Below are 26,483 nucleotides of genomic sequence, written 5' to 3' on the forward strand. Positions count from 1 at the left end.
GCGAGAGAATTAACCGACTGGTCGGAGTAGAAGTTAAGTTAATGGACTCCTAAGCAATCCATTAGCTAATAACATTAGTAATTTGCAAGTCATTGCGTGGTGGTTTTCGTTTTATTCTACAATTTATATATATTATATTACAAACACACACACACACACGCACACGCAAACATATATATCCTTCTAAATAAATAGAAGTCATAAAATACAAACAATATTTTATTGACTATCGGTTGTTGGTGCGTATGATGTTGACAGACGATAAAACAGTTAAATGCACTGATCACTCAGAGTGCTGCTGCAGATGCATTATTTTACATTTTAGTAACGATTTATCGTGTACAATGTACATGTACAATATATACGCACTTACATCATATAGGTTATAGTGCATATACAGGGTGATTTTCTAAGAATGCTCATTGAGCATGTACTAAAATTCAGATTTTTAGGATATTTTTAAATTCACTGTAAGACCATTTTTCGAATCATTGACATTGTTTGTACAATTTAATGATAACCCTGCAGTGACAGTACAAACTTCAGTTTTTCAACTAGGAACTTCCTGTTTTTATTTTTATTAATAAACAGATATTTTTTTTTAGAGAGAATTTTGACGTAACTTAATCAATATTCAAGCTAGCAGTTTTTGAATAATGTAATTTTTTATTTTAATGATAATATGTCTATGGTAATGGCTTAGGTGATTTGAAAAACTTATTAATTACTATTGATTTATCAATATAAATAATTCGTAAAAAAGATCCAAGTATGATAAATACTACATCTAACATTACATATAGTTTTTATTTTTATAAAACCATTTTTACCTAACGTATATATAACTATATATTAATAAACATTTTACTAACTAACAAACTACTTATAGGATTTTGTTTTAAATACATCAATTATCCATTAAATAATTTTCAGTAAAAAAGAAGGATCATTGTTTTAAAAATAGAAGTTGATATCGCCTTAGGATACTCCTTAAGTAGTACAAAAAATATCATACATTTGAAAACATAGTCTTTAAGTATTCTTAACAATTTTTAAAATCAGAATTTGAATAAGTACCTATACCTACTATTAAAGGAAAAAATGGGGAGTGAGCATGCTCAAAAAATCACCCTGTACATAAAAGTATTATAGTTGTATTTTTTTTACCGAATAAAGTACCTATAGTAACACTAATGAGTAGATACATGCAAAAATTGAATTTTATATTAAATTATCAACAAAAAAAATTAACCAATAGACTCGATTGACCTAATTGCATGGCTATATACCTACATAGTTCGTAAGTCAATAAATAATAAATATAATTTAAAAAAAAAATAACGATCGCGTGTAACGTTGAATTGTTTAACATATTATTTATCGATTATTTTTTTGTTTTCGTTTTTAACAAATCTAATACGATATCTTAAATGATTTAAAAATAAAATCCAATCGATGTCGTACATTGAATAATAACTTTCAATTATTGTAAAATTAAGATTAAATAAAAATAAAATTATTCTGTTAAAAATGTATAATTTTTTTTTTCTTTCTAGCTACAAAATTGTATGTTATAATAAATTAAACAATATATAATACTGCAGTTAAAATGTATATAATTTAAGAAAACATGGTATATAGACGCCAGATGTTTTATTTATATTAAAATATCATTTTATCCACAGTTTTTAAGTTGAAATGAGATATTCGGTGTGTATCCGTATAGTAAAATAAAAAAATGTCATGTTTTTAATATATTATCACGAAAATGTAAGAAACTATAAATGATAAATATTTGTTACTCGGTCAAAGAATCGGCTAATATAGTTATTATATAATATTCCTGAAAAACCATAATAACTATTATACAATATTTCAATGTTAAGAAAAGATAATAAATTATTATACACAATTGAAACATTACCCATACGTTATCAGAAGAAATCATTTAACTCTGTTATTTTTAATATTTCAGTGAATCGACATGTTACCAAATTTACACGATGTGATAATATCATCCGCAACAAAATGTAAGTCAAATGTATTCATATACATTATATTTGATAGTTATGACAAAAAACTGAAAAAAAGAAAAAGAGAAAAAAAAATAAATAATAAATAACAGTTTCACTTATTATTAGTAGTATAATAGTAGCTATGTAATTTCTAATAAGTATAAATATTATATTATGCACATTATTAATCAGAAACCGCTCAGTTATGCAGAAAATTTGACTCCAAAACAAAAACTATTAGAAAACGTTTAATAACAAAACACTTCGTCCTAACCGTCTCGACGACGCCGTTGTAACCGTTAAGGTACACAAGTAGAATATTATTATTAATAGGTACCTACTTCGCTCTTTTCGAAATACAAAAAAATAAAACATAAATTTCGTTTAAACGCACTTGTACAGTTGTACGCAATATAATATTGAATATTCTTCTTCTCGGACCTTCGCCACAGACTACAGAGAGATAAACAGAATAATGACATAAGCACGCCTGTGGTAAATCCGTTACGAAAAACAAATGATTTCTGGCCGAATCGGAACTAAATACAAAATGCACATACCTGCGGATCGCGTCCCCCGGATGTCAATACGATATAAAGATATAATATGTAACTCGCGTGTAATAATGTGTATTATAATACATAATAATTCGGCGCAACCCATTTGCGCCCGAACCCATTTATCGTAGCCCATTTGCGCCCCAAATCATAGCCCATATGCGCCCGATTCAGATCAGGTGAAAATCGTGCAACGTTGCCATTTATTGAGTATATTGGCGTGTAACTATAAAATCTAAAATAATATTTGATCGTTTCCCAAGCTAATCGAAACCAATATCAAAATAAGAGGCTGTAGATTTTATTTAGGTCAATCTTGGTACCGAAAAATAAATTCTTTGTCAGATCTTAAAAAATTGTACAAGAATCAGTCATGCGATATCGCTAAATGGTTAACATTATTTTTTGGGTAACCATTTTTACCGTCAAATGAAGTGGAAGATGCTTATTTTGATTTACAAAACTTAACTCCAGATTTCAATTTGACAAATTTATCCGAATTTTCTGATTATGTATTTAATAACTATATCATTAAAGGATGTCCATTTCCACCATCAATTTGGGCTGAACCTCCAACAGACGCACCTCGCACCACAAATTGCGCTGAATCATTTCACAAGCACTTTAACTCCCAATTGTATTCACCTCATCCTCCATTGACTAGTGTAATTGAAAATTTAAAACTTATACAAGTAGAATCATATCTAAAAATAAATGAAATCAAGAAGGGTAAAATAAAATCACGACGTAAAGAGGAAAAAGAAAAAATACAACATACTTATGAAGCGTGGAATGAGTACAGAGGAAAACAGTTAAATAAAATAGAATACTTAAAAAAAATTTCTTATGAATTTCGGGGAATCAATTTATAATAACTGTATGATTATTTTAATATTATTATAATTTAATTATATTTTGTGTTATTAACATCCTTATTATTGACTTTTTAAATATTATTAATAATCCATTAAATTAAATTTATATAGAAACAAAATAAATAATACATATTAATTGCCACTGTTGTGAGTTGTCGTTTAAGATTGTTTAAAAATATTAAATCCTACGTCAAAAATAATCAAAATTTATAATATAGGTACATTAGTCAATAATAAGGATGTTAATAACACAAAATATAATTAAATTATAATAATATTAAAATAATCATACAGTTATTATAAATTGATTCCCCGAAATTCATAAGAAATTTTTTTTAAGTATTCTATTTTATTTAACTGTTTTCCTCTGTACTCATTCCACGCTTCATAAGTATGTTGTATTTTTTCTTTTTCCTCTTTACGTCGTGATTTTATTTTACCCTTCTTGATTTCATTTATTTTTAGATATGATTCTACTTGTATAAGTTTTAAATTTTCAATTACACTAGTCAATGGAGGATGAGGTGAATACAATTGGGAGTTAAAGTGCTTGTGAAATGATTCAGCGCAATTTGTGGTGCGAGGTGCGTCTGTTGGAGGTTCAGCCCAAATTGATGGTGGAAATGGACATCCTTTAATGATATAGTTATTAAATACATAATCAGAAAATTCGGATAAATTTGTCAAATTGAAATCTGGAGTTAAGTTTTGTACCTATATTATAAATTTTGATTATTTTTGACGTAGGATTTAATATTTTTAAACAATCTTAAACGACAACTGACAACAGTGGCAATTAATATGTATTATTTATTTTGTTTCTATATAAATTTAATTTAATGGATTATTAATAATATTTAAAATTTAGATGTATATGTGATATTATTGTAATTGTATTTATTAATTATTTTGATTTTACGTAAAAATGTTTCTATTTGAATTTAATGCAATATAAATAATATATATGTATATATAATATGTATACTGTTTAGTATTTAACATTATTTTTAAAATTATTACTTTTTTTAAATTTTGATTTTACATAGAATTGTATATTTTTAAACAACAACGGCAACGTTGCATGCAAAATGGGCGCATTTGGGCTATAAATCAGGGTGTTAAGTTTTTTATTTTGGGCGCAAATGTCCATAACCCTCGGGGCGCAAATGGGCTGCTCTTGGGCGCAAATGGGCTACAGCCAAATAATTGACGTCGAGACAACCCCGGCTTGCCGACTCGCCGTAAAAAAAAAAAACAAAATTTTGTTACCGTGGTAAAAGTATATTTTATATACCGCGCAGTGGTTATTATCATCAGCAAACCAACATGCCGTTGAGTTGGTGTCCGCGCGCGCAGTTAAACTGCAGTGCATCACCGTTATTCGGCGTTTAAAAATATTATTACTAAAAAAAGCGTCGACGAGGGAAAAGAACTATACCTATGTATTGTTCGAGTGGTATAAAAAAAAAAAAAAATGAAAAAGACGCCGGAAAAAGAATAGAACGACCTTATGTTTTACGTGTACACACGGGCCACAACATTATAATATTATATGTTATTATTATCGTTATTAATTGGAACCGGATAGCATGAAAATATTCCGAAAGCAATTTATCGGATGCCCCCGGAAAGATCAAAGGTGCAGATAACGATATCGTGGATATACCTACTTTATACATACATAGATATAGGTATAATAATATTACGTGTAAGTGCCTTTTTTTATTTTATTTTTTCAGAATCAATTAAGAGATCGCAACGCTCCGTTCCACTTTTGTGTGTCCGTATATATAGGTATATAATAAAGTATATACTCGGCAAGTATATTATATATACACATAACTGCTATCGGTCAAAAATCACCTGCTGCTCGCCATCACGATAATAATACGCACAAGCGGGACACTCGTATATAATAGGTACCACGTCATATGTACCTACCGTATAGATACCTATATATACCTGTATGTAGTTATTGAAACCCATCGAAGTGACGTGTCGGCGGCGTCGTCGTCGTCGTCGTTGAGTGTGTCGGACAGACGTCCAGCTGCCGTCTCCGCGGCCTAGCAGAGCTTATAGATAGGTATATTATATTATATCATATCATATAATATATAGGTAGTTCATTATTTCATATTTTTTTTTCGCCCCTTTAACGTTCGTAATAATAATAATAATATACTTATATACTTATATATACGAGAAATATATTTTATATATACCTAATAATATAATGATATGACGTACATGTGACCGGCATTAATTTTTACAGATAAGAATCGTTATAATACTATACGTCCGCGTGCAGCGTGCAGTGTGATGTGTGTACCTACATAAAGCGTATTGCGGAAACGTAACGTCCTAATAACTGGTTTATTTATTGTTATTATTAATATTGTAGACACACAAGACGTACCTATGTATAGTTGACCAGCCGTATAGGTCGTACTGGTCAGTGCACAAAAACCCTCTAGACGATATTACGCGCGATGTATACGAGCTTATTGTGTATAGGTATCGTCATTCGTCATACTTGCTGCTGTATTCAAGGTGATTTACCGCATTTGCTCACTCCATCACTTCCTCTCTGACAATAATGAATTTTTCCAAATTTTTATTTTTGAAATGTTTTTATTTACTCTTCGGCCTTTTTTTTAAATTATTGATATTTTTTGTAATGCATAAAGAGTGTTATTATTGGAAATACAAACTTCTGTTTGTCAACTGAATACCCCCCTCCCCCAATTTTTTAATGGATAATTTTATTGAAATTTCGATGTAATACCTAGTAGAAAATTAGTATCCTATTTCTTAGTTATTAAAATGCTTGTACCTACTAAGGACACTAAAGGATAATAGTCCTTAAAAATGGTTTTAAAAAAATATAAAAAAAAACTTAATATTGGTTCGAGTATTTATAATTCTTCGGCCGTTTTCAAAAATGATTAATGTCGATGGATGAATATAATGATTTTTAATGACTACAATTTTTTAATCACCATTATATGAACTATTTTTCATTACCTTTTATTCTTAGAATAGTTAAATAAATCAAAAACAACTCTTAAGAATTCTGATACGTTTGATTTTGCAGAAAAATTATCCACTGAATAATTTACCGTTGAAAGGGAATGGGGAAGTTAAATTTGAAAAACAGAAGTGTTCACTTTCACAGAACACTCCTTAAACAAAAAATCTCGAGGATTTGAAAATATGGTTTTTAAGTATATTTAAATATTTCAAAAATCAGATATTATGAAATAATTGCATGATTGTAGGAAAAAAGGAGGTAATTATGTTTGGTGAATCACTCTGTATAATGTATCAGACGTAATATATATCATGATAATAGATACAGGTATTGAGTTTATGGACGATTTGATATTTTTTCCCAATAAACTAATAAAACACATTTTACGACGTGCCAGTTGAAATACCCATACACAATTAATAATTGTGTTGTTATTATATAGATACCGGTGTTCCGTGACTGAGACGCGTTTTACTGTAATTTTTATAAAAATAATAATAATAATAAACTTAAACAAGTAGGTACTATTACCTACAGGCTACAGATTACAATGTACAGTATGATTATATTATGAATTGTAATTTACCAGTTAATAGGTAAATTATATGTTACACTAAATTATAATCAAATTAGCGTTTCATATTTTCGAATTCAAAGCTCAAACTCAAACAACTATATAATATTATGTTTATTGACATAGATACCTATTATCTATGAAAAAATATAAAAATTCATAATATGACTTAGGTACCAAAACTAACGTCTGAAAACAAAATTAATGGTTAGTTTATTATAATATTTAAATCTGTTATATATACATATAATAGAATTTAATGTCAATTTAAAAGATTAAAAATTAAAAGTTTAAGAGTGAAAATCGCATTTTGATTTTTTGAAAATAGTGTATTTTTTAATTTGGTCTCGGATTATAAGCATCACACTGTGTATGTGCTTTTACAAAAACGATATTCTCTCAAATTAAACTGTATAATAAAAGGACTTAACGGACGATGTTAGGTTTGTATATAACGTGGCTTATGTTAAAATAAACCCATTGGTTTGTCTCGCCTAATCTAACCGGTTAACACTTAAGCATATAATTATTATTATTAACACGAGCGTTTTATTTAATAACAATTTAAATTTATTCTTTGAATGTTTATTAAATATAAAAAGCAACGAATTCAATGGATTTATATACGAGTATGAATAACTAATATAATTATATTATAAACATTGTATTATTAATTATAATAGGTATATTTTATTTAAATATTACCACATGGTATGGCGACCACCGTGTGCACCGAGAGAAGTCTATAGGTGGAGAATGGTAATAATGGGGCGATTGCCCTCTTCTGGGATTTTCTTAGCTATATACGCAGTATACTATATGTATAGGTATTACATTTACGTTATTTCTCAAATATGCATACTAATATTATACTATAACATATCATAATAAACTTTATAAGATATTTGTAGAATGAAAAAGTGAATAATATCTATAATAATGTCTATATATTGTGGTCTAGATTTTAGATTCTTAGCGGATCGTTGAATGTATTGATATTACAATGTGTGTGTGTGTTTTTTTTTTTTTTTTTGTGTGTGTTTCTGTCACCATGGTTTGAAATAGTGTAACTGCTTAGATTTTCTTCAACAATATCTAATTCGATGGGAAATTAAATCTTGTTGATGCGTTGGGAAGGTCAAAACTCAAAATTTGAAATTCTCAATTGTTATCAAAAGCGCAAGAAAAAACAAAAGAAAAATTAAGGGAAAAACGGGAATTTTTACGCAAAATTGGTTTTCGATTTCATTTATTTTGTTGTAGTTTAAAAGTATTATTTGTGGGTATTTGATTTTTTTCCCAAAGCAGTCTATTTACTGGATAAAATATCAAAATCTTTGAAAAAAGGTAGATACAAATCAACTTATTATTAAATTTAATTCTAACAATGAGTTGATTTTTTAATTTTTCTATTATAGAACCATATTATAGTTCAAATAAATATTAAACTTTCAGCGATGTTGAAATAGAAAATTGGTCTTTCTGTAAATGAAAAATAATATTTATAAAAATTGATTGCTTTGGATAAGAACCCCTTATTTATGATGTAATTTGCAAAACAAATTTACAAATTTAGAGTAAGTTATTAATTGACATTTTAAATATTTCACTTTTAAAATATTTTTATTTAAATGATAAATGATAATACAATACTCATATTAATTTAATATGAGGTTCCTTATAAGTTATCATAATAGCAGTTAAAACACATTTAAGATATGCACAGGACAGGTAATAGGTACAATTTTATTTTTATAAGCACTCAAAGTTCAAATGTTGATAAAATGTATCAAAATCTGATATTATAACCTCAAATTATATGTTTAATGATAAAAATATTATGTAGAAATGTTAAGAAATCAGACAAATCACCCCGATGACAAAATTATTTTTGGCTTTTATTGATAAGTTTTAGGAACCTACCTAATGTGTAATTACATAAAATTCGGTCACTAATGCTATAATGAACCTTAATATTACCCCAAACTCTGCAAAATATGCTCAAATATAATTCATAGGTTGAATACAAAAAATAGAATAGCCTGAACACCTTGAACCCAAATCAATTTAATAATATATACATAATATACAACCAATATACAACCAATATAAGGCAATATAAAATAAACATCGGTTGATATTATGTTCTATATAATAAATGACACAAGTATATGATTTTCATATGGTAATTGTATTTCAATAATGATAAGCTATTTTTAATTATCTATAAATATCAAAGACATGATCAAATGATCATTGATTAGGGAAAGGTTGAAGGATGTTTCAAAACTAATAGTTGCATATTATTATTATTATCAAGTATCAAACAATCGCCAATTTCCTCGTAGAACAAATAACTATTGGAAAGTTTACGACAACCCAGAATAAAGTATCACTAAGCCAAAAAAAAATCAAAATGTTATAATATAATATCTACTCTAAAAATATCAAGAATACAATTTTTATATTTATAAATAGGAATACCATATTCAAAAGCAATGAAAACAAATTTTAAATATTTATTTTCTAAAAGTGTAAAATATATTTAATAACATTAATTACCATTATACACATTTTGTAAACTAAATGTGAATATTAGTTATTGCAGTTAATAATTATTTTACCTAAAGCGGCTAAAGCAATACTTAGGTACTTGGTACTTTACCGTAGCATGAACATTATAAAATCGCAATTTCCTTGGGCTTGGGGAGATGTGCGAAATTTAATTTTGGTTGTATAAAATTATATAAAATAAAGTACATAATACTATATCATTGAAAATTGCATTTGTTCAAAATTCGTTAGAGGCAGTGCTAGGGTAACATTACCACAGCATGGCCATGGTAAAATCGCGTTTTCTCAGGTTTGGGGAAGTGTAAAATATTTAATTTTGGTTGTAAAAAATTGTACAGCATAAAGTACATAATACTGAATTAGTTTGAATCTAAATTTCAAACATGGCAATGTTGGGGTAACGGAGCTTGTAATGTCGTAATGATATATTATATATTATGTTTAACAACGGTCAACGAGCCTTATATACCTATGCCATCATATATAATTATTAGCACTTAAGTGATGAACATATAGAGTGTATCATTATTTAATATTAATATTTATTTATGTAACGCCCCGAACTAAAAATTATTAAGCGTTGTAAATTGCACACAGTCCATTACATAGCATTTAGCAATAAATAAATAATAAATAGCAGCTGTACGAGAACTCGTTAAACTTAATATACATTCTAATGATATAATTTGATAGCCATTCGTCACTGAGATGACATATGTAATAACTAATAATACATAGATCTATTAGGGTTAGTTAAATCTTAAATGTTATGTTTTAGAAGAAAAAAGCGATTCATACTCATTAGAGTTTGTTAACACGCACTGCAGTCTACGGTAAAACGTATAATATTATGAGATAAATAAAAAAGCGAATGATCGGTAAACATCGGTGGATATTATAAGGAATTTAGGAATGTGATATTAATCTTTGCAAGGAGTTTTGGACGATCGATAAGATTGCAGCTTACAATACTTATTTGAGCTTCTAATCAATATAAATTGATGACTATTTAAATATTTGTTACAACTTAGAGACAAAGTATAATATTATTCTATTCTGCAAAAATAACTACAGCAGAGATCTTAATGCTTAACTCCGAGAAAACTGATGCATCTATTGTACCTTTGAACAGGATACTGCGAATTTATGTAATACTTATTTTTAATATAATAAAATATCTAAAAAAGTGATTCTCAAATATTTTCAACTCGTTACTCAAACACGAAGATTTCTTAGGACATGGATACAATCGTAACCTAACCTAAGATCGACTATAATATAACCGCAACGGAATTTCAAAATGTATCTTTACATGTTTTGAAACAATGATTGTGATCGGATGAATGAAAAGTGGCCGATGACGGTGGTGGATTTCTGTGATGATTTCACACAATTAAAAGCATTTTATTAATACACACATACATATTGTATAATTTGTACTGCGCATGTAATGTAATGTATTAGTAAAAGGTTGCCTCAATTAAATAAATATAAATTGGGAGGTCTTTAATCTAAAATGATTGAGTACCACTGGTTTATAAGTTTGAGCACTATAAAAACGATTAGGTTCTTTAATTTTCTATTTAAATAATCGTTAAATCCAAACTTGAAAAGAATAAAAAAATACCTCTACGAGTTGGTGGTATCGTTATGTAGAATCATTGTTTAATATACAATTTGTGAAATACGAGTACTACTATATACATATAGTATTTTACACCACAAACATAAAAAATAAAATAAACGCATTCAATTCTCTTTCGTGAACAGATCGTGAATATCGAAATTGGCAAAGAAAAAACAATTATGAAAATTAATTATTTATGAAAGGTAGAAATTGACGAGGAACATAAATTGATTTTATTACGCACGCGTTCCGTGAAAATTTTTTGTTTTAAAATATTTAAATTCCTCTTAATTTCACAATCGTAATGCAAACTATAATATCGTATTGGAAGCTTACCAAAATATCTTTACATGTCTACATATATATTCACGTATTTGATTTTATGTAGGTGTACTATTACAATATTTACCAATAATATATTACGAGAATGTTTTTTTATATACGTCAGTATATAATATACAGGTTGATTCACCGAGCATGCTCGCTCCCATTTTTTTGCTTAATAGCGAAATAATAAAAAATTCTGATTCTTGGAATGAATAAACAACAATTTAAATAATAAGTGGGATTTTTTTTTTTTTAAAATTCTGATTTACTTATTATTTATATTTACCTATGCAATTCAAAATTGAATGAATATTTTCCCAGCTATTAAAATGTTTATTCTATGTATGATATACTATAATATACTTGGACAATTTTACACATTATTGCTATGAATCACTAAAATACTTTTTACAGGTATATTTCCCATAATCTTCCATATTAAATTCCATGAACTGGTTTTTTATACTTAGAATACAAAATTTAAGTAACTCAAAAACTAATCACAAGGATTTTAATTCTGTTTGTAAAAGTATTAGAAAAATTATCTGATATATCACAGTAAAAAAAGGAGAGGGAGGTTCTCATTTGAAAATCAGAAGTCTGAATCGACAGAGAATATTATTTAAGCAGTTCAAAAAATCTCAAGAATTTTAAAATACCTGTCTTTGAGTATTTAAAAATTTCCCAAATTAAAATTATAACGATTTTATTATTTAAGGAAAAAATAAGGATATTATCGTTGTAATTGATTCATCCTGTATAACCTTTAAACACCAACTATACTTATGCAAAGTCTCACTTATAATAATATTAATGTGCGCACCATAGAAATAAAATTCGCTATATATTATATAGTATATACTTATGAAATAATATAATGCGTGGTGAATACGCATGAAAAATCGAATTATGATTTCCCACTCGGATCCCTCGAAAGTATGAAAATGACCTAAAATATATCAGTCTTGTTCATAAGACACAAAAAGATTGGAAGTCGAAAGGTTAAATCGTTCGTTATTTTGTAGGAATAATAAGTTGAATAATATTATTTATGGCTAATAGATTGGATTCTGGCAAAAAAATCATGTGTAACCGCCACATCCGGTCCCTAAACAAAATAGTGGAACCACAAATAGAGATAATTTACAGACATAATATATTGATATTAGAATATACGATAGAAAAATATTATTTCTACGTGAAATGATAATTTGTTTGTCGATTGTAGAAACACGTTACTTTACGTTATAATTCTTTGAACGCATATTATTATGGTTTTGAAAAAAAAATGTGCTAATGAGATAAAAAAAATAAATTCTTGCATTAGGTACCTACGTGATTCTAATGTAGCTACTCTTTCAACTATATTATTATGCAAATCAATATTTGTCCATAACTTATACAAACCTAATAGTAAAATACCTAGGTATACTTAAACTTAAGTACAGATTGTAAATAAGTTTTTTTTTATTAGATTAAAAAAATATGTAGGTATATTTTAATCCAATGCAGGGCGCAGGCTGTCCAAAACTATCTATTTCCTATTTTCAATGCTAAACCACAATGCTAACCTGTTTATATATTTTATACCTACAATTAATATAATATGTTACTTGAGCAGAACACATTTTTTTCGTAATATCAATAATATATAAATATTCAAAAAAACCGTTTGGTGAGTGTTTTTAAAGTTTTGATAAGACAAAAATGGTTTAACATATAACATAAATATCGTATAAAATTATTCGCACTTTACTTACAATTCGAATACGTCATACAAACTCAACAACTTAAAATACATTTATAGCTTGAAATATATTATTATGCAATTATAATAATAATAATATTTTCTGAACGCTCGTCGACGGAGACAAATGGATCGAACGCGTAACGATTTGCTGGCTACAGTATACTGTAATTTTATAGTTTAAATAATCGTTTTACAAGCGCTGAAGGATAAAAAAAAAACATTGTTAATGAATTCGTTTTTGTTTTAAAAATTGGCCGGTTCCAACGGACCGCATGATCGGATCGTTTCGGACGGTTAACGTGACTATGACGCTATTATAATATCACGACACAAAAACTCGCGGGGCTCGTTCGGGTGCAGTTATCTTGCAATAATATTATAAATATATACACACGTATTTTGATGTAATAATAGTAATAATAATAATGACGATGATAACGACATTATCCCGTCTCCGGTTCAATCGGCCGTCGAAAATGTCCTAAAATTTCCGGCACATTTCACACTTTGCTATAATAACAATATAATACAGTATACTTCACCTTCTTAAGTCTCGCTCGGGATGATATCTGACTGACACATATAATATAAACTATATTTTATGTGCACTACCGGTCCATTTGACGATACTCGTCTTTGAGCTCGCGAAATTTGAATAATAATAAATAATGTCGTTTGCGAATCGACGAACATTATATCATATTTCTTTCATATTACATTCTTCCCCACTTGAAGCGTGTACCTCACCCTGTTTTACACATCGCACGCACGTTACAAAAATTCACAGTTATAAAAAATCCAATTTTAAAGAATTTTTAAGTATATTCATAAAGCGTATTTTTTCATATTCACGAGATTTTTTAAAATTTTCTACATTAAAGAGAGTACAGCGAAGATACAAAATTCTATTTTTCAAATAACAGCCTACTTTTTGTACAGTACATTATTTATGGGAACCTTTTTCTGTAATTTTGACACGTCAAAATCAAAATTCAAACGAGTATAGTTTTTAAGTTTTTAACATTTGTATTTTTTATACCTACCTATATACAAATAGGCTATACCACGAGTTTGAATTTATAATAATGGGTTTGAAAGGTATTGAGACTATATCAACTTTAAAATTATTTATAGGTAATTTATAAGAATTTTCCAATAGCTAGATACGATATTAATATATTTTACATCTTTGTAAAATCATTCTTAAATATTAACATTTTAACACTGCTAAAATATCACTCGTTAAAATTATCCAAAAAAATAGTTTACACCGTAAAGAGGATGGGTGAGTTCTTATTTTAAAAACAGAAGTATTATGTATAGGCACAGCTAGGACACTCCTTATAATACTAGGTACCTAATTCAAAAAAATCATAGGAATTGGAAAATATGGTAATTAATAATTAAGTAATAATAAGTAGCACAAGTTAAATATGAATAAATTCATTAATTAATTGAGAAATAGGGGTGAACAATGACGATTTTTGAGATAAACAGATATAACAGTTGCGGTCACGCCAATTTAGGTACTATCTTAATTGCGGTCATAGCTTTATTATACTCTAATTCTAGGCGAAATTTGTATTATACGATAAACATATTTTTCGATTTAATGTACACAGCGTTTATAAATAAAATAGATTAAATTGTATACTCCGATCATAGTTTCGAATATTCGAATAATTTAAACATAAGTATCAACATTTTTAACTATACCTACACAATAAATAATAGTGTGTAGACAGTCCTAAGTATGTTATATTTTCGATATAAATTGGAAGGAAAATGTTGATTGATACATTTTTCTAAATTAAATAAATAAATGAAATATTAATTTCATATTTAATTATTATATAAACTATATTATATTATATTATTTAGTATACTTAGTTATTATTATTTTTTAAGTGACCGCAACTTGTATGTAACCTTTTTGATGGGTGACCGCAACTAGTATGCAACCTTTTTGAGGGATGACCGCAACTAGTACGTAATTTTTGATTATGACCGCAACTAGTACACACCGGATGAGCCACCTTATTGTATGAAAAAAAAAATAAAGACAAGATCTGTCGACGCCAAATCATATACATATCACATCCATGATAAAATAATATATTATATTGCTCAAATGCGTATTCTGCGTTATTTTGTCGCTGTCTGTCGGAACTTGAAATATATTTCAACCCCTTTGCCCGTCGTCGAGATTAAAGAAAAAGTATTGCTTTTCCGCTAGCCACGCCTTTTGTTCTACACTGCTATATATGTAATAGGTACCTATAAACTGTCGAGAGTTGTGAGGAACTATTATATATATATAATACTATTATATATACTATTATATTATTACTATTATATTACTATTATTATATATATATATATAATTTAATACAACTTTGGCGGTGGTGTATACACTACCTATATAAATGTATAATATTATCGGCCACACACTTTTATTCCGTTGAATAATTCATTTTAAAAATACAACGCTGCCGGAGCAGCAAGGTTTGCTTAAACGCACATCATCTCTCCACGCACATGTACAATAATAATAATAATAATATTATTATGATTGTATCTACCTACAATCTATCAATATATACATTGGTATACATTACCAGTAAGATAAAATAATAATATAATTCAGGTGCTATACAGGGTGTCCCGTGAGGATTTACCCATTGCGATATCTCCCGAAATAATGGTGATATCGAAATTCTGGTTTTGTAATAAGACTCACAGGGATAAGAACTACAATTATTTCATATTTTAATTTATTTTAATGTTTTGGTAAAAAATTTAAAAAATATCTTTTTTTATTTTATTATTTCAAAAAAAAAAATATTCAAGATAGCCATTTTGTTGAGTTTATTTTTCTGAAAATATTGAAGTTTCAAAATTTTTATTTCCCGATTTTAAATATTTTTTTTAGTTTCGAGAAAAATTGCGTATTATTTAACACGGTAATGTTATCAAACATGTGACCCGCCGCGCCGCGCGCATTCCCATACAGAAGGCTGAATATTTTCCGTGTTCCTAATAGTTATAAATTTATAATCATATTTTATTTCTTCAAAACTAGAAAAAATAATAAAAATCAGGAAATTAATGAAAATAAAATTTTTTTGGAAATAATTAAATAAAAAAATATATTTCTCAAATTTTTTACAAAAACATTAAAATAAATTTAAAAATGAAGTAATTTTAGTTCATATCCTTATGAATCTTATTATAAAACCAGAATTTTGATATCTCCATTATTTCGTAAGATATCGCAATGGGTAAATCCTTGCGGTACACCCTGTATATATATATTTTTGCATTTTTAATATATGTGTATATAAAATATTATGTATAAACAATGATTCGCATACACTATGTAATCTATACAGTGTTAGTCAACGACTTTTGTTTGTCATATTAATGTAGGTTCCAAAGTAGAGATTTTACATATTGTTATAATAATATAATAGTTCTAAGTACTTACTTACTTTTTATGAAACCATTACGTCTTTGAAAAAAATCTTGGCTAAAATGCACTTTACCATGCCCCTAACGAATTTCAAAAAATTTTTTTTTAAAAGACGGGGTTTTTTATGCTAATTTAGTAATTAAAATAATATGATCAACAACTAATTGATCTAGAACGAGTAGAACGACAAGACATAAATAAACGAAATTTACAGTGCTACCAACATGTTCAACTAGCGGTCGTTCCGATAGAATACCACTGTGAATAACCGCACAAAATACAAATTACAAAAATACGGTTACGGTATAATACATTATATATAGACCTTATAGGTACCAAACATAATTTTATACGTGGTATAAGATTTATGGTATAATACCACCGTAATGGTATGAAGCCTCATAGGGTGTTGGCAACTCTCGTGAATCGAACAAAGTATCTTTATTTCTCTATACTTGATCAATAAAATCCATCAAAATTCAGTGTTTACCTTCAATTAAATGCCTCGGAGTGCATCATGGCATCATTTAATCTTTAAGCTATAAATTCCAAAATATCGATGATATAATACTATTTTAGTGGCGTGTTACGAGAATACAAATTAATACCTAGCCCGTAGCCGGGCTTGCAAAAATGTGTTCCAGAGTACGTGTAGGTAAATATACTATAACTATAATATTTATAATTATTTTATGCAATTAAATTAAATTTAAATTAAGTTCATATTGGAAGTAGTGTCAATGGACTCTTCCTTCCCTCAAGCCGTCCAGATTGATAAAAATTGTTATCCAAATTACTTATTGTATTTTTGTTATACAGATTGTATATTTTTTATTTTTCTACTTTAAAAAAAACTATAATATAATATTTACGTAATATTTTAATATTGCTTTTACAATTAAACGTTATTTGGAATATAGCTATACTGGCTACTAGGTATACCTACTATAAATTCCATGATAATAATAATTTTTTGTCAAATATCTGTTAATACATTTTATAGTTAATTAGTTTTTAGTATACTATATTAGTATATTATAAAATTATATTGTGTAATTGCTCTCGTGAAATATCCATCAGTAATATAGGGTATAAAATATTAGGTATTAATTTTCGTTGTAAAATAGATACTGAAAATTCCGAGATTTCATAAATCTATTTATGTGATTTATAGTGGTCGTTAAAACTATTATATCTATTATGATGCCGTCAATATTCAAATTATAATTATTTGTTATATTTTTTGTTTTTTAAGAATATAATATTATATGAAAATCTAACTACAAAATTTTTATGTTTGTAAGAATGTTATAATTACTATTGTGTATCGCCAGATAATATCGTTTTACAAGACAACAAAACAATAAAAACCATTTTCGTAGGTATATTACTCCTTTAGGCTTTAGATAATATAACCTCGTGCGATACACCCAAACCGTGGTTGTTACGAAATTGTGGATTAACGAAAATCCAAAAATAGCCGAAATGTAATATTCAAATTTATACAAACATCCTACACGGAACCGTATGGGCTGTATCGGTATGTATATATTATTATGCATTTTACACCCATTTATATTATATAAACTACCTACAGCAGTTTTGTTTTAATTATAATGATTATGGTCGAAAATTGAGTCAATAGGTCTTAAATTGTATAAATTAATAACATAATATTATTACATACATCGCTTGAAATAGTAAACACATATATTATAATATATTATGTTACGTGGAATATCAGGCGAGTGAATTTTACTTCTATGATATGAATATGATTAACATTTTTTTTATTTTTTTATCAAACATGATATATTAGGTACGTATTATAGAACGTAGGTACATTTAAAGGTTATCAAAATAATAAAAATAATTACTTTAGCTTACTTAGATTATTTTTCCTAGACACCGGACACGCTTTCTTTTGCAATTGTTTATATTGGTCTCAACTATTTGTATAGTTATAGGTATAGCAATTGAAAACAATCGTGAGAGGTCAGTGTTCAGAATATATTCAAATATTCAATATAACACTTATTAGCTAAAACAATTAGGTATTTAAAGTTAGGTGCAGCTTTAATTAAGCCATAATTATACATGATGTCAACAATTATTATTATTTTATTTATTAAGTGTTGAAAATTGTTTTAATTCAAAAAAAAAGTTCCCTTATCTTTTTTTAATCATGATTTTTTAAACTTAGAATTATTTTAAGCGTACTTAAGTCTTAAATAAGATGTTATTATTTTCACAAAAATTTGATTTTTTTTTCCGAAAATGTATTATTTTAATATTCTATAATGATTTTTCTATATTTTCGGGGACTCTGTTAAAAAGCATGTTTTTCTTGAAATTTTCCAAAATTTTGTTCACTATCATATTATAATATCATGGTCGATAATTGAAAACTTATTTATCAATTATATTTGTAAACCTATGTAATATTTTACGATAATTTTATAAATTTTAATAAGCATTGGTATACTTTCTATATAACAGTCAATATATTATAATATTATTTATACCACGTCGGCATTTCAAATTGAATGAAATAACATTCCAGTCACATTTGGGTGGTTCAAAGAATTTTCGTTTTCTTATTATTTTAAGTACTTACTTTAATAATATTTTTTGTCTGAATTTGCATAGCGGTAGATTTTTTTATGATAACCTATATTTTTAACTCAGTATGAACTGAAGCGGAATATTTTTATTTCGATATAGGTACCATGATGATCTGAATACATTAAATTTATCATTCAATTAACCCATTTTTTTTATCATCTTTGAAAGTTTAGACAGTGGTGTTGGGTAGAGTAGTGTAGGCGTGTAGCTACCTACAGCACTGCAATATGTTACGAGTTATTTCCCTTTTACCTTCCCCTTTGACCGTTTTCCGTTAAACTCTTCCTGCTTTCAACTTCTTATCGTCTCCGTGGTCGCGCTCAGCTGATAATAATTTAATTAATTAATTAATTAACCAATATAATAATATTAGGTAGGTACATATTATACAATATGTTGCGGTAAGCTTGCAGCAATCGACTGTCGTCGTTTGTTTGCACAACAATCAAAGATCACACGCCGCAACGAGGCAACGGATAAAATAACAACTTATATTATATATGAATTGCAAACTGTTTAAAATAACAACATCATAAACGGTATTACATTACACCTAAATCGAACTTTATTATAAATATTGTATAATTACGAGCAAAGCTCATCGATCGATCGACTGCAGCTTGGCAATCAATCAGTCGCGATATAGTCGTAGTCGTCATTTCCGGAAACGCTTTTATTTCGTACAATCTGTAAATAATATAATACGTAAGTACCTACCTGTCGATAAAATAATATTTTACATAATATCATTAATCACATCGCGGCTACTGATAGGCAATAGCCGAGAAGGCGAGTTGTAAGTGTTGACACCGTTGTTTGGTATAATACCTATATTAGTCGTAACTATATACCAGATAAGTAGTTAATAACTGTCGTCGCTGCTTACAACCGTAACTTAATATAATCATAATTTAATATATCATACGTCATAATTATTATAGTCTATCGTCTCAATGGACAGACGCGATTTGGCCGACGAATTGACGAACTCGTCGGACCGCAAACAACCTCTGAAGACGACCGTCAGCATGCCGATACTCGGGCATAGGGCTGCAGCAAATAACGTCGAAAACCGGCGTGAGAGGCGTCAGCTGGTCGGAAAAACAGAAGATGTGTCCATATTGCCCGTCGGCGGAGACGACGACGACCTGCCGAGAGCATCTCTGACCAAGTCGACGAGCTGTTACTACGTGCAGCAGACGGACGCACAACCGTCGTCCGACTGCAAACTGCAGACCCGATCCGACAACCAATGAGTTTTTGATGGTGACTCGTAGACATAATAACATAACATGTATGATGGGTATAATATTGTACTACGATGTATTAACATCGAGAAAAAATAATTACATAGTAATATAATAAGTTTCTACCTGAATATAAGGTTCAACGAATAATCTGACGAGTTTTTTTAAATTTACAAATTCCAGTTTTCTGACAATATAATTTATTATATATATTATTATCTTAAATCCACAACGACCCCCATTGGGACGTAACTAATGCATATTTTCTCCGCTAACCCTACCCATTTCGAATTTTGGGAATTCACACCATTTTTTACGACCATTTCCCTCGAAATTTGTCTAGAATTGGCTTATATTAAACGGAAAATTTGATTTTCTATTGGTTGAATGACGCGGACTCGGGAAAAACATTTTTTTTTTTTTTTTTTTTTTTTACAAGATATTTACAATCTATTCATATAATAATAAGCAAATTAGATAAGAGTAATAAAAAAAACATGAATAATATGACGGAAGAAGCCACCCAATGATGACACTACCTATTTTGTTAAGTTTAGTAGGGGGAATTTGATCTAGGAATCAAGCATTTATTAGCAGGTCACGACACCAATTACGTTTGAGACGTCTGAAGGGGTTGCCCGGAATCGAAGGGACTGCTAGATTTTTTATAAGAGGGTTAGGATCATTCAGTAACCTACTGTGAAACCGCTTATAGTAGAGTTTTGCTTCATCTTTGACGGAGTTCATCCTGAGATCTTGCTGAATAGAAAGGTTGGAGACATAAGGAGGAGCATTAAGTAGTTTCCTTAACGCTATGTTTTGTAAGGTTTGTATTTTGTTGATATTTGAAATTTTTGCATAACCCCAGAGTTGTATGCCGTATGTCCAGATGGGCTTAATTAGAGATTTGTAAATTAGGAGTTTAGTTTTAATGTGTGTGTATTTGTTGTTATTGCAAAAAGTTTTTAACAGGCGCAGCCGTAGGTTTAAATTTTTTCTTTTAGATCTAAGGTGAGGAGCCCAGGTAAGTCTGCGATCAAGTATAAGTCCTAGATATTTGACTGTAGAAGAAGTAGGAATTTGAGTGCCGGGAAAAACATGAATTTAATTTTCTGTATAAACCGATGATGTTCAAATTACGGCAGTGGTCTTACAAATTCTTGCTATTTAATTTACATGGATAAATTCGCAAAATTTTAAATGAGCTGGGAGGCATGCGTACCATCGCATTGTATACAATTCAAGTATGGCCTGCATAGGTATTATAATAATAATATGCGTAATACTGCAGACTATACAATTATATTGTAATTTAAGGAGCGGCCGTGCGAAAGAGGGAGATTGAAGTGTTAGGCTTAGTCCTAAAATACAATGTTCCTACCAAAGACGGCAACTGCACATAACTCTTGATAAATATTATTAAAAAAGAAGAAAAGTATATATATATATATATGTGTGAAGTTAGATTTTTTTATTCAAATAGTTGATTATAATAATAATAATAATATTAATAAACCATTATTATCGCGCTTTATCATACAATAAAGCCTATAACCGAACGTACAGCCACAAAAACGCATTATAATAGCTATAGCGCTATAGGTATGTTTTTGAATTATTTTGGAATTGGTCGCTATTTTTCACAATAGAATAGGAAATTTCATTGTATATTATTATTATTATAAAGTAAGGTGCTTGTTGTTTGTTTGCTTGCTTGAATGTTTATCTGCAGCTGTTGTCGAGGTTGACGACGTACAATTCGCAACAGACTACGAACTTATAACCGATGATAGATTGCTGCTATAATAAATTGTTGGCTGGTTGTCCGATGTATGGTTGTAGCCGAAATATTATAATAATATGATGTTTGCTTACTCGAGATATATTTCATATTTTACGTTTAATACAATAATTTTCACCAGTTGTGCAGGTTGGTCGCATGGCTAGATTGTTGGCGGTGGCACGAAGTGTATCAAGAAAGACGATAAATAATATTTCATGTTTGTGTGATAGCGCAATGACAACCGAGACGTTCCGTTTCCCGGCGCCATCAGCGCGTACGATAACATATTATTATTATATTCCTACCTATACCGATAACATAATTTTGGCTGCATACAACTACGTAGCCAAACTTGCCAGAGACGGTAGGTATCTATATAATATACTTGTAAAATTACTGTACAAGTATATTATGGTATCGTAAAATTTGAATTTAATTACAATAATATTTTTTTTCCTTGGTCGATTTATCCTATACTGAAAAGTTCGGTATATTATCGTGTGTTCATAAAAACAGGGTACGCTCTATAAATATCAGTTACTATACATATTTTTGAATTCTTGACATGAGAATACTAAACTATTGGATGATAAATGTCTATAACTCACGATTGTTATATTAACTCTAGTAATTTGCGCGGTATAGTTTTGCGGTTTCAAATGTTTTTTACACTTCTCCAATGGTGATAAACCGATAATATTGTGTTACTATTAAAATTAAAATAATAAATCGAATTATTTTTCTATAAGTATTTTTAATATTATTATATTATTTTTTATTGATGGAGCATTTTTGATGAATGACAAACGTAAAATGTATAATATAGTTTAACCATATTAAATAGTATCAATAAAATATAAAATATATGAAAATAATAATATTATTATTATTTGCTATGTGTTATATGTAGGTATATTATTATGTACATACTACATATATATATAGCATATTATCATTATCATATGTCTGTAATGTGTATTATAACTTTAAATAGGTATTCGTCTCAATAATGTTCATACAATTATAATATTTCTGTTGTAATCGTAAAACGTGATGTTGATACATCAACATCTATATATATAACATTACCTATAATAATGATACATATTGATAATAGGTAATTGGCACACATTGATCTGCGGTTATCAATGCGTGAGTTAAGTACCTACAGTTCACAATATTACTATACACATATATATATATATATATAACTGAAAGCAATTTTTCTCTTCACCTAAGTACATTAATTTAAAAAATATATAAATAAACGTGTAATTAATAATTTTAATCATTATTCAGTTGAGTATATTTTATTGTTTTATTACGTTTATCATTATATCATGTAATGTATTAGGTATACGTTATACATAATACATTTATATATAATAATATGAAAACGCAATAAATGTTTCACCACTATGAATGTTCGTTTACTAATCCTTAAACTTAAACATAACTATAATCGCATATAAGGTACCGCACACGCGATAAAGTTTTCATTTTTTTCTCGCAAAAATCAAAAATTCTCAACCCGATTTTCAGTAATAAAGTTAATAATCCTTCGTCCTTAAAAAACGCAGATTTATATTTTATTAATCAATTTTCTGGCCCAAAGCTATTCAAATGATGATTAAGGGCACACACAGTTCATCAGTATATTTTTTTTTATTACAAAATCTTCATAAAATTTCAAATTCCTGAAAAATTAAAAAATGTGAGCTCAGCGCGAGTTCTATCGATGTATAAGTTTATCATATCAGCGTATTGAAATGTTTGTTAAGTATATGCAATATAATTATTTCACCTTTTACTACAAAAACACAAATAGTAATTCTGCACTATATTACCTAATGCTTATGATGCAAATAAAAATCTTTTTCGCGTCGACTACTCGTCAAGGCGAAGCGATTGTTGCGGGCAGGGCTGACGAAGTGGACAAATAACCTGAACAATATCATATACAAATAGGTAGGTACAACGTGCATCAGTCGTCACAACGACGATGATATATCATAATAATTTAACATAATATAATAATATGTAACACGCGTTAAAACATTTTTTTTTTCTGTTTGGTAGGTACTATATTTTTTGTCACAATAGACGCGGAAAAGAATATTCTGTCTTGCACGTACTCGCATATATAATAATATGATAATAATAACAATATTATATTATACTAAACCCACGCGCAGGTGATCCGAGGGGACGTGCGCATCGCAGACGGACGTACGCGAGACGAACATCGAACCGGTTGCTTGGAAAGTGAAATACGACCGACCAGACAAAACGTAAGTATACAATATAACACAAAAATAATAATAATAATAATCATATGACATGTGCCTATATAATTATATCATTATCATATTATTTTATTACGTATATAAGCTATACAGCAGTATATAATATCGTGTAGGATAATAACCCACCCATCATCGCGTTTCGCTCCTGACTCTGTGTAGGTATATGAGGTGGGTACCTAACTCTATATATAATATAATATGAGCTTTTAGTATTCCGTCCTCGTAAGTACGATTCGGCGGGACCGGTAGTTGCCGGCCGTTTGTGCGTCTGCTGCAGCGTACATAAACGCGTACTATATATATTCATATAGGTAGGTACCTAACCCATACCTATAACAATACTATAATATTTACGTGACCGCAATGACAGAACTGCACCGGACCGGGCACGTACGCGAACGCACATGATGGAAGCGTAGCACCGCGACGTGTATACACTGTACACCACATCAGGCTATTATATAGGTATATGGGTATGCGCCCAGTGTGTGTGTGTGTGTGTGTGTGTGTGAAGATAGGTAGCAGCCATGTACCTATATATTATAATAAGTGATATATAGTGTAGAGACACAAATTCGAATGCCATACGCGTATATACCTATATATGTATACATGTTTGTATATTATTTTATATTTGGCGCATATATGCCACGTCCTATACGCGGTTATCAGCAGATGCTATCACGTATCAATGTTTCGTCCTGTTGGCCGACGTTCAACAGGTGAGCATAAATAATATAATAATATATATATTATATATACGTTTAATTTGCTATTTTAATATAATATCGCTGTTGTTATATTGCACGAGCGCGCGTCATAATATCTTACGGACATATACAACAATAGTGTGATGGTTCCCTCACCCCCGCCGAAACCATCACGCTGTCGAACCATACATCCCGAAGTCGAAGTGTCCTCTGCACACGGGCCCTCACTGCATATATTAGAATATTAAATTATGTTATTATTATAATATATATAGGTAGTGTAATATAACGCGCGCGTCGGGACCAGATACGAGACGATTGCGCGCGGCTGCTTAACGTAACGATTTTCGTGAAATTTATTGCCACATCCGATCGAACTATATAACAAGTGCGTAAAATATACCAACAAGTGCACATTATGGGTAAACGATTTTGTATAATATATACGCGCCCGTCAATAGAGAAAATTACGCAACGAATTAAATCCGAATTAAATTTATCTCATAACCAATATCATGGACGAGTCACCCTATATTATTATGAGGTAAATTACTTGTATCACAGTTGTAAGTATGCAATTGACCTCACACGATACATATAATTTTTGTCGCATGATTAAGCACCGTAAACATAGATCGACAGATCGTACCAATCGTACACCTCTCGATTTAGCTGTTTTTTCTCTAAAAAAATTCCTGTTCCGATCCCAAAATGTGTACGAGCGCATGCCTATGAAAAACGAATGCCGAATGATGACCCTTAGTTTTGATAATAATAATTTTGTATGATCATTCGTCGGTGAGCCGTGTAGACGATTTGGCCAATCGAAATTATAAAGTATTTTGTTGTATAGAAGAGAAAAATACTGAAGAAAAAATGTGTCGGATATAATATCATTATAATATCATTATAATATACATTCATAAACGAAAACCTAGCCGTGATCATAACATATACATGAATGTATAAAATACGTAATGGTGGGCGGAGAGACCACGAAACTTCAGCGA

The 26,483-nt window shown here is 29.0% G+C and overlaps 1 protein-coding gene and 1 long non-coding RNA gene across 5 annotated transcripts in view; one reads left to right on the forward strand and one right to left on the reverse strand.

Annotated features, from left to right (window-relative positions):
- LOC107165420 (uncharacterized) overlaps positions 1-26,483 on the reverse strand; it is a 229,630-nt gene that overhangs the window by 78,135 nt on the left and 125,012 nt on the right. The window lies entirely within an intron of this gene.
- Positions 17,299-20,824, forward strand: LOC107165419 (uncharacterized). 4 transcript variants are annotated; one of them, XM_015513633.2, is made up of 2 exons: positions 17,299-17,457; positions 20,369-20,824. In XM_015513633.2, exon 2 carries the CDS (start codon positions 20,381-20,383, stop codon positions 20,681-20,683), a length of 303 nt encoding a protein of 100 aa, XP_015369119.2. In that variant the 5' UTR covers positions 17,299-17,457; positions 20,369-20,380; the 3' UTR covers positions 20,684-20,824. The 4 variants fall into 4 exon arrangements, with proteins under 4 accessions (XP_015369119.2, XP_015369115.2, XP_015369117.2 ...); XM_015513629.2 differs by having other exon boundaries at positions 17,299-17,453; XM_015513631.2 differs by lacking the exon at positions 17,299-17,457 and adding an exon at positions 19,877-20,132.

The sequence above is a fragment of the Diuraphis noxia genome, unplaced genomic scaffold (assembly GCF_037042655.1).
Source record: "Diuraphis noxia isolate RWA-SAM2 unplaced genomic scaffold, SU_Dnox_SAM2 contig0005, whole genome shotgun sequence".
In the NCBI taxonomy this organism is placed as follows: domain Eukaryota; kingdom Metazoa; phylum Arthropoda; class Insecta; order Hemiptera; family Aphididae; genus Diuraphis; species Diuraphis noxia.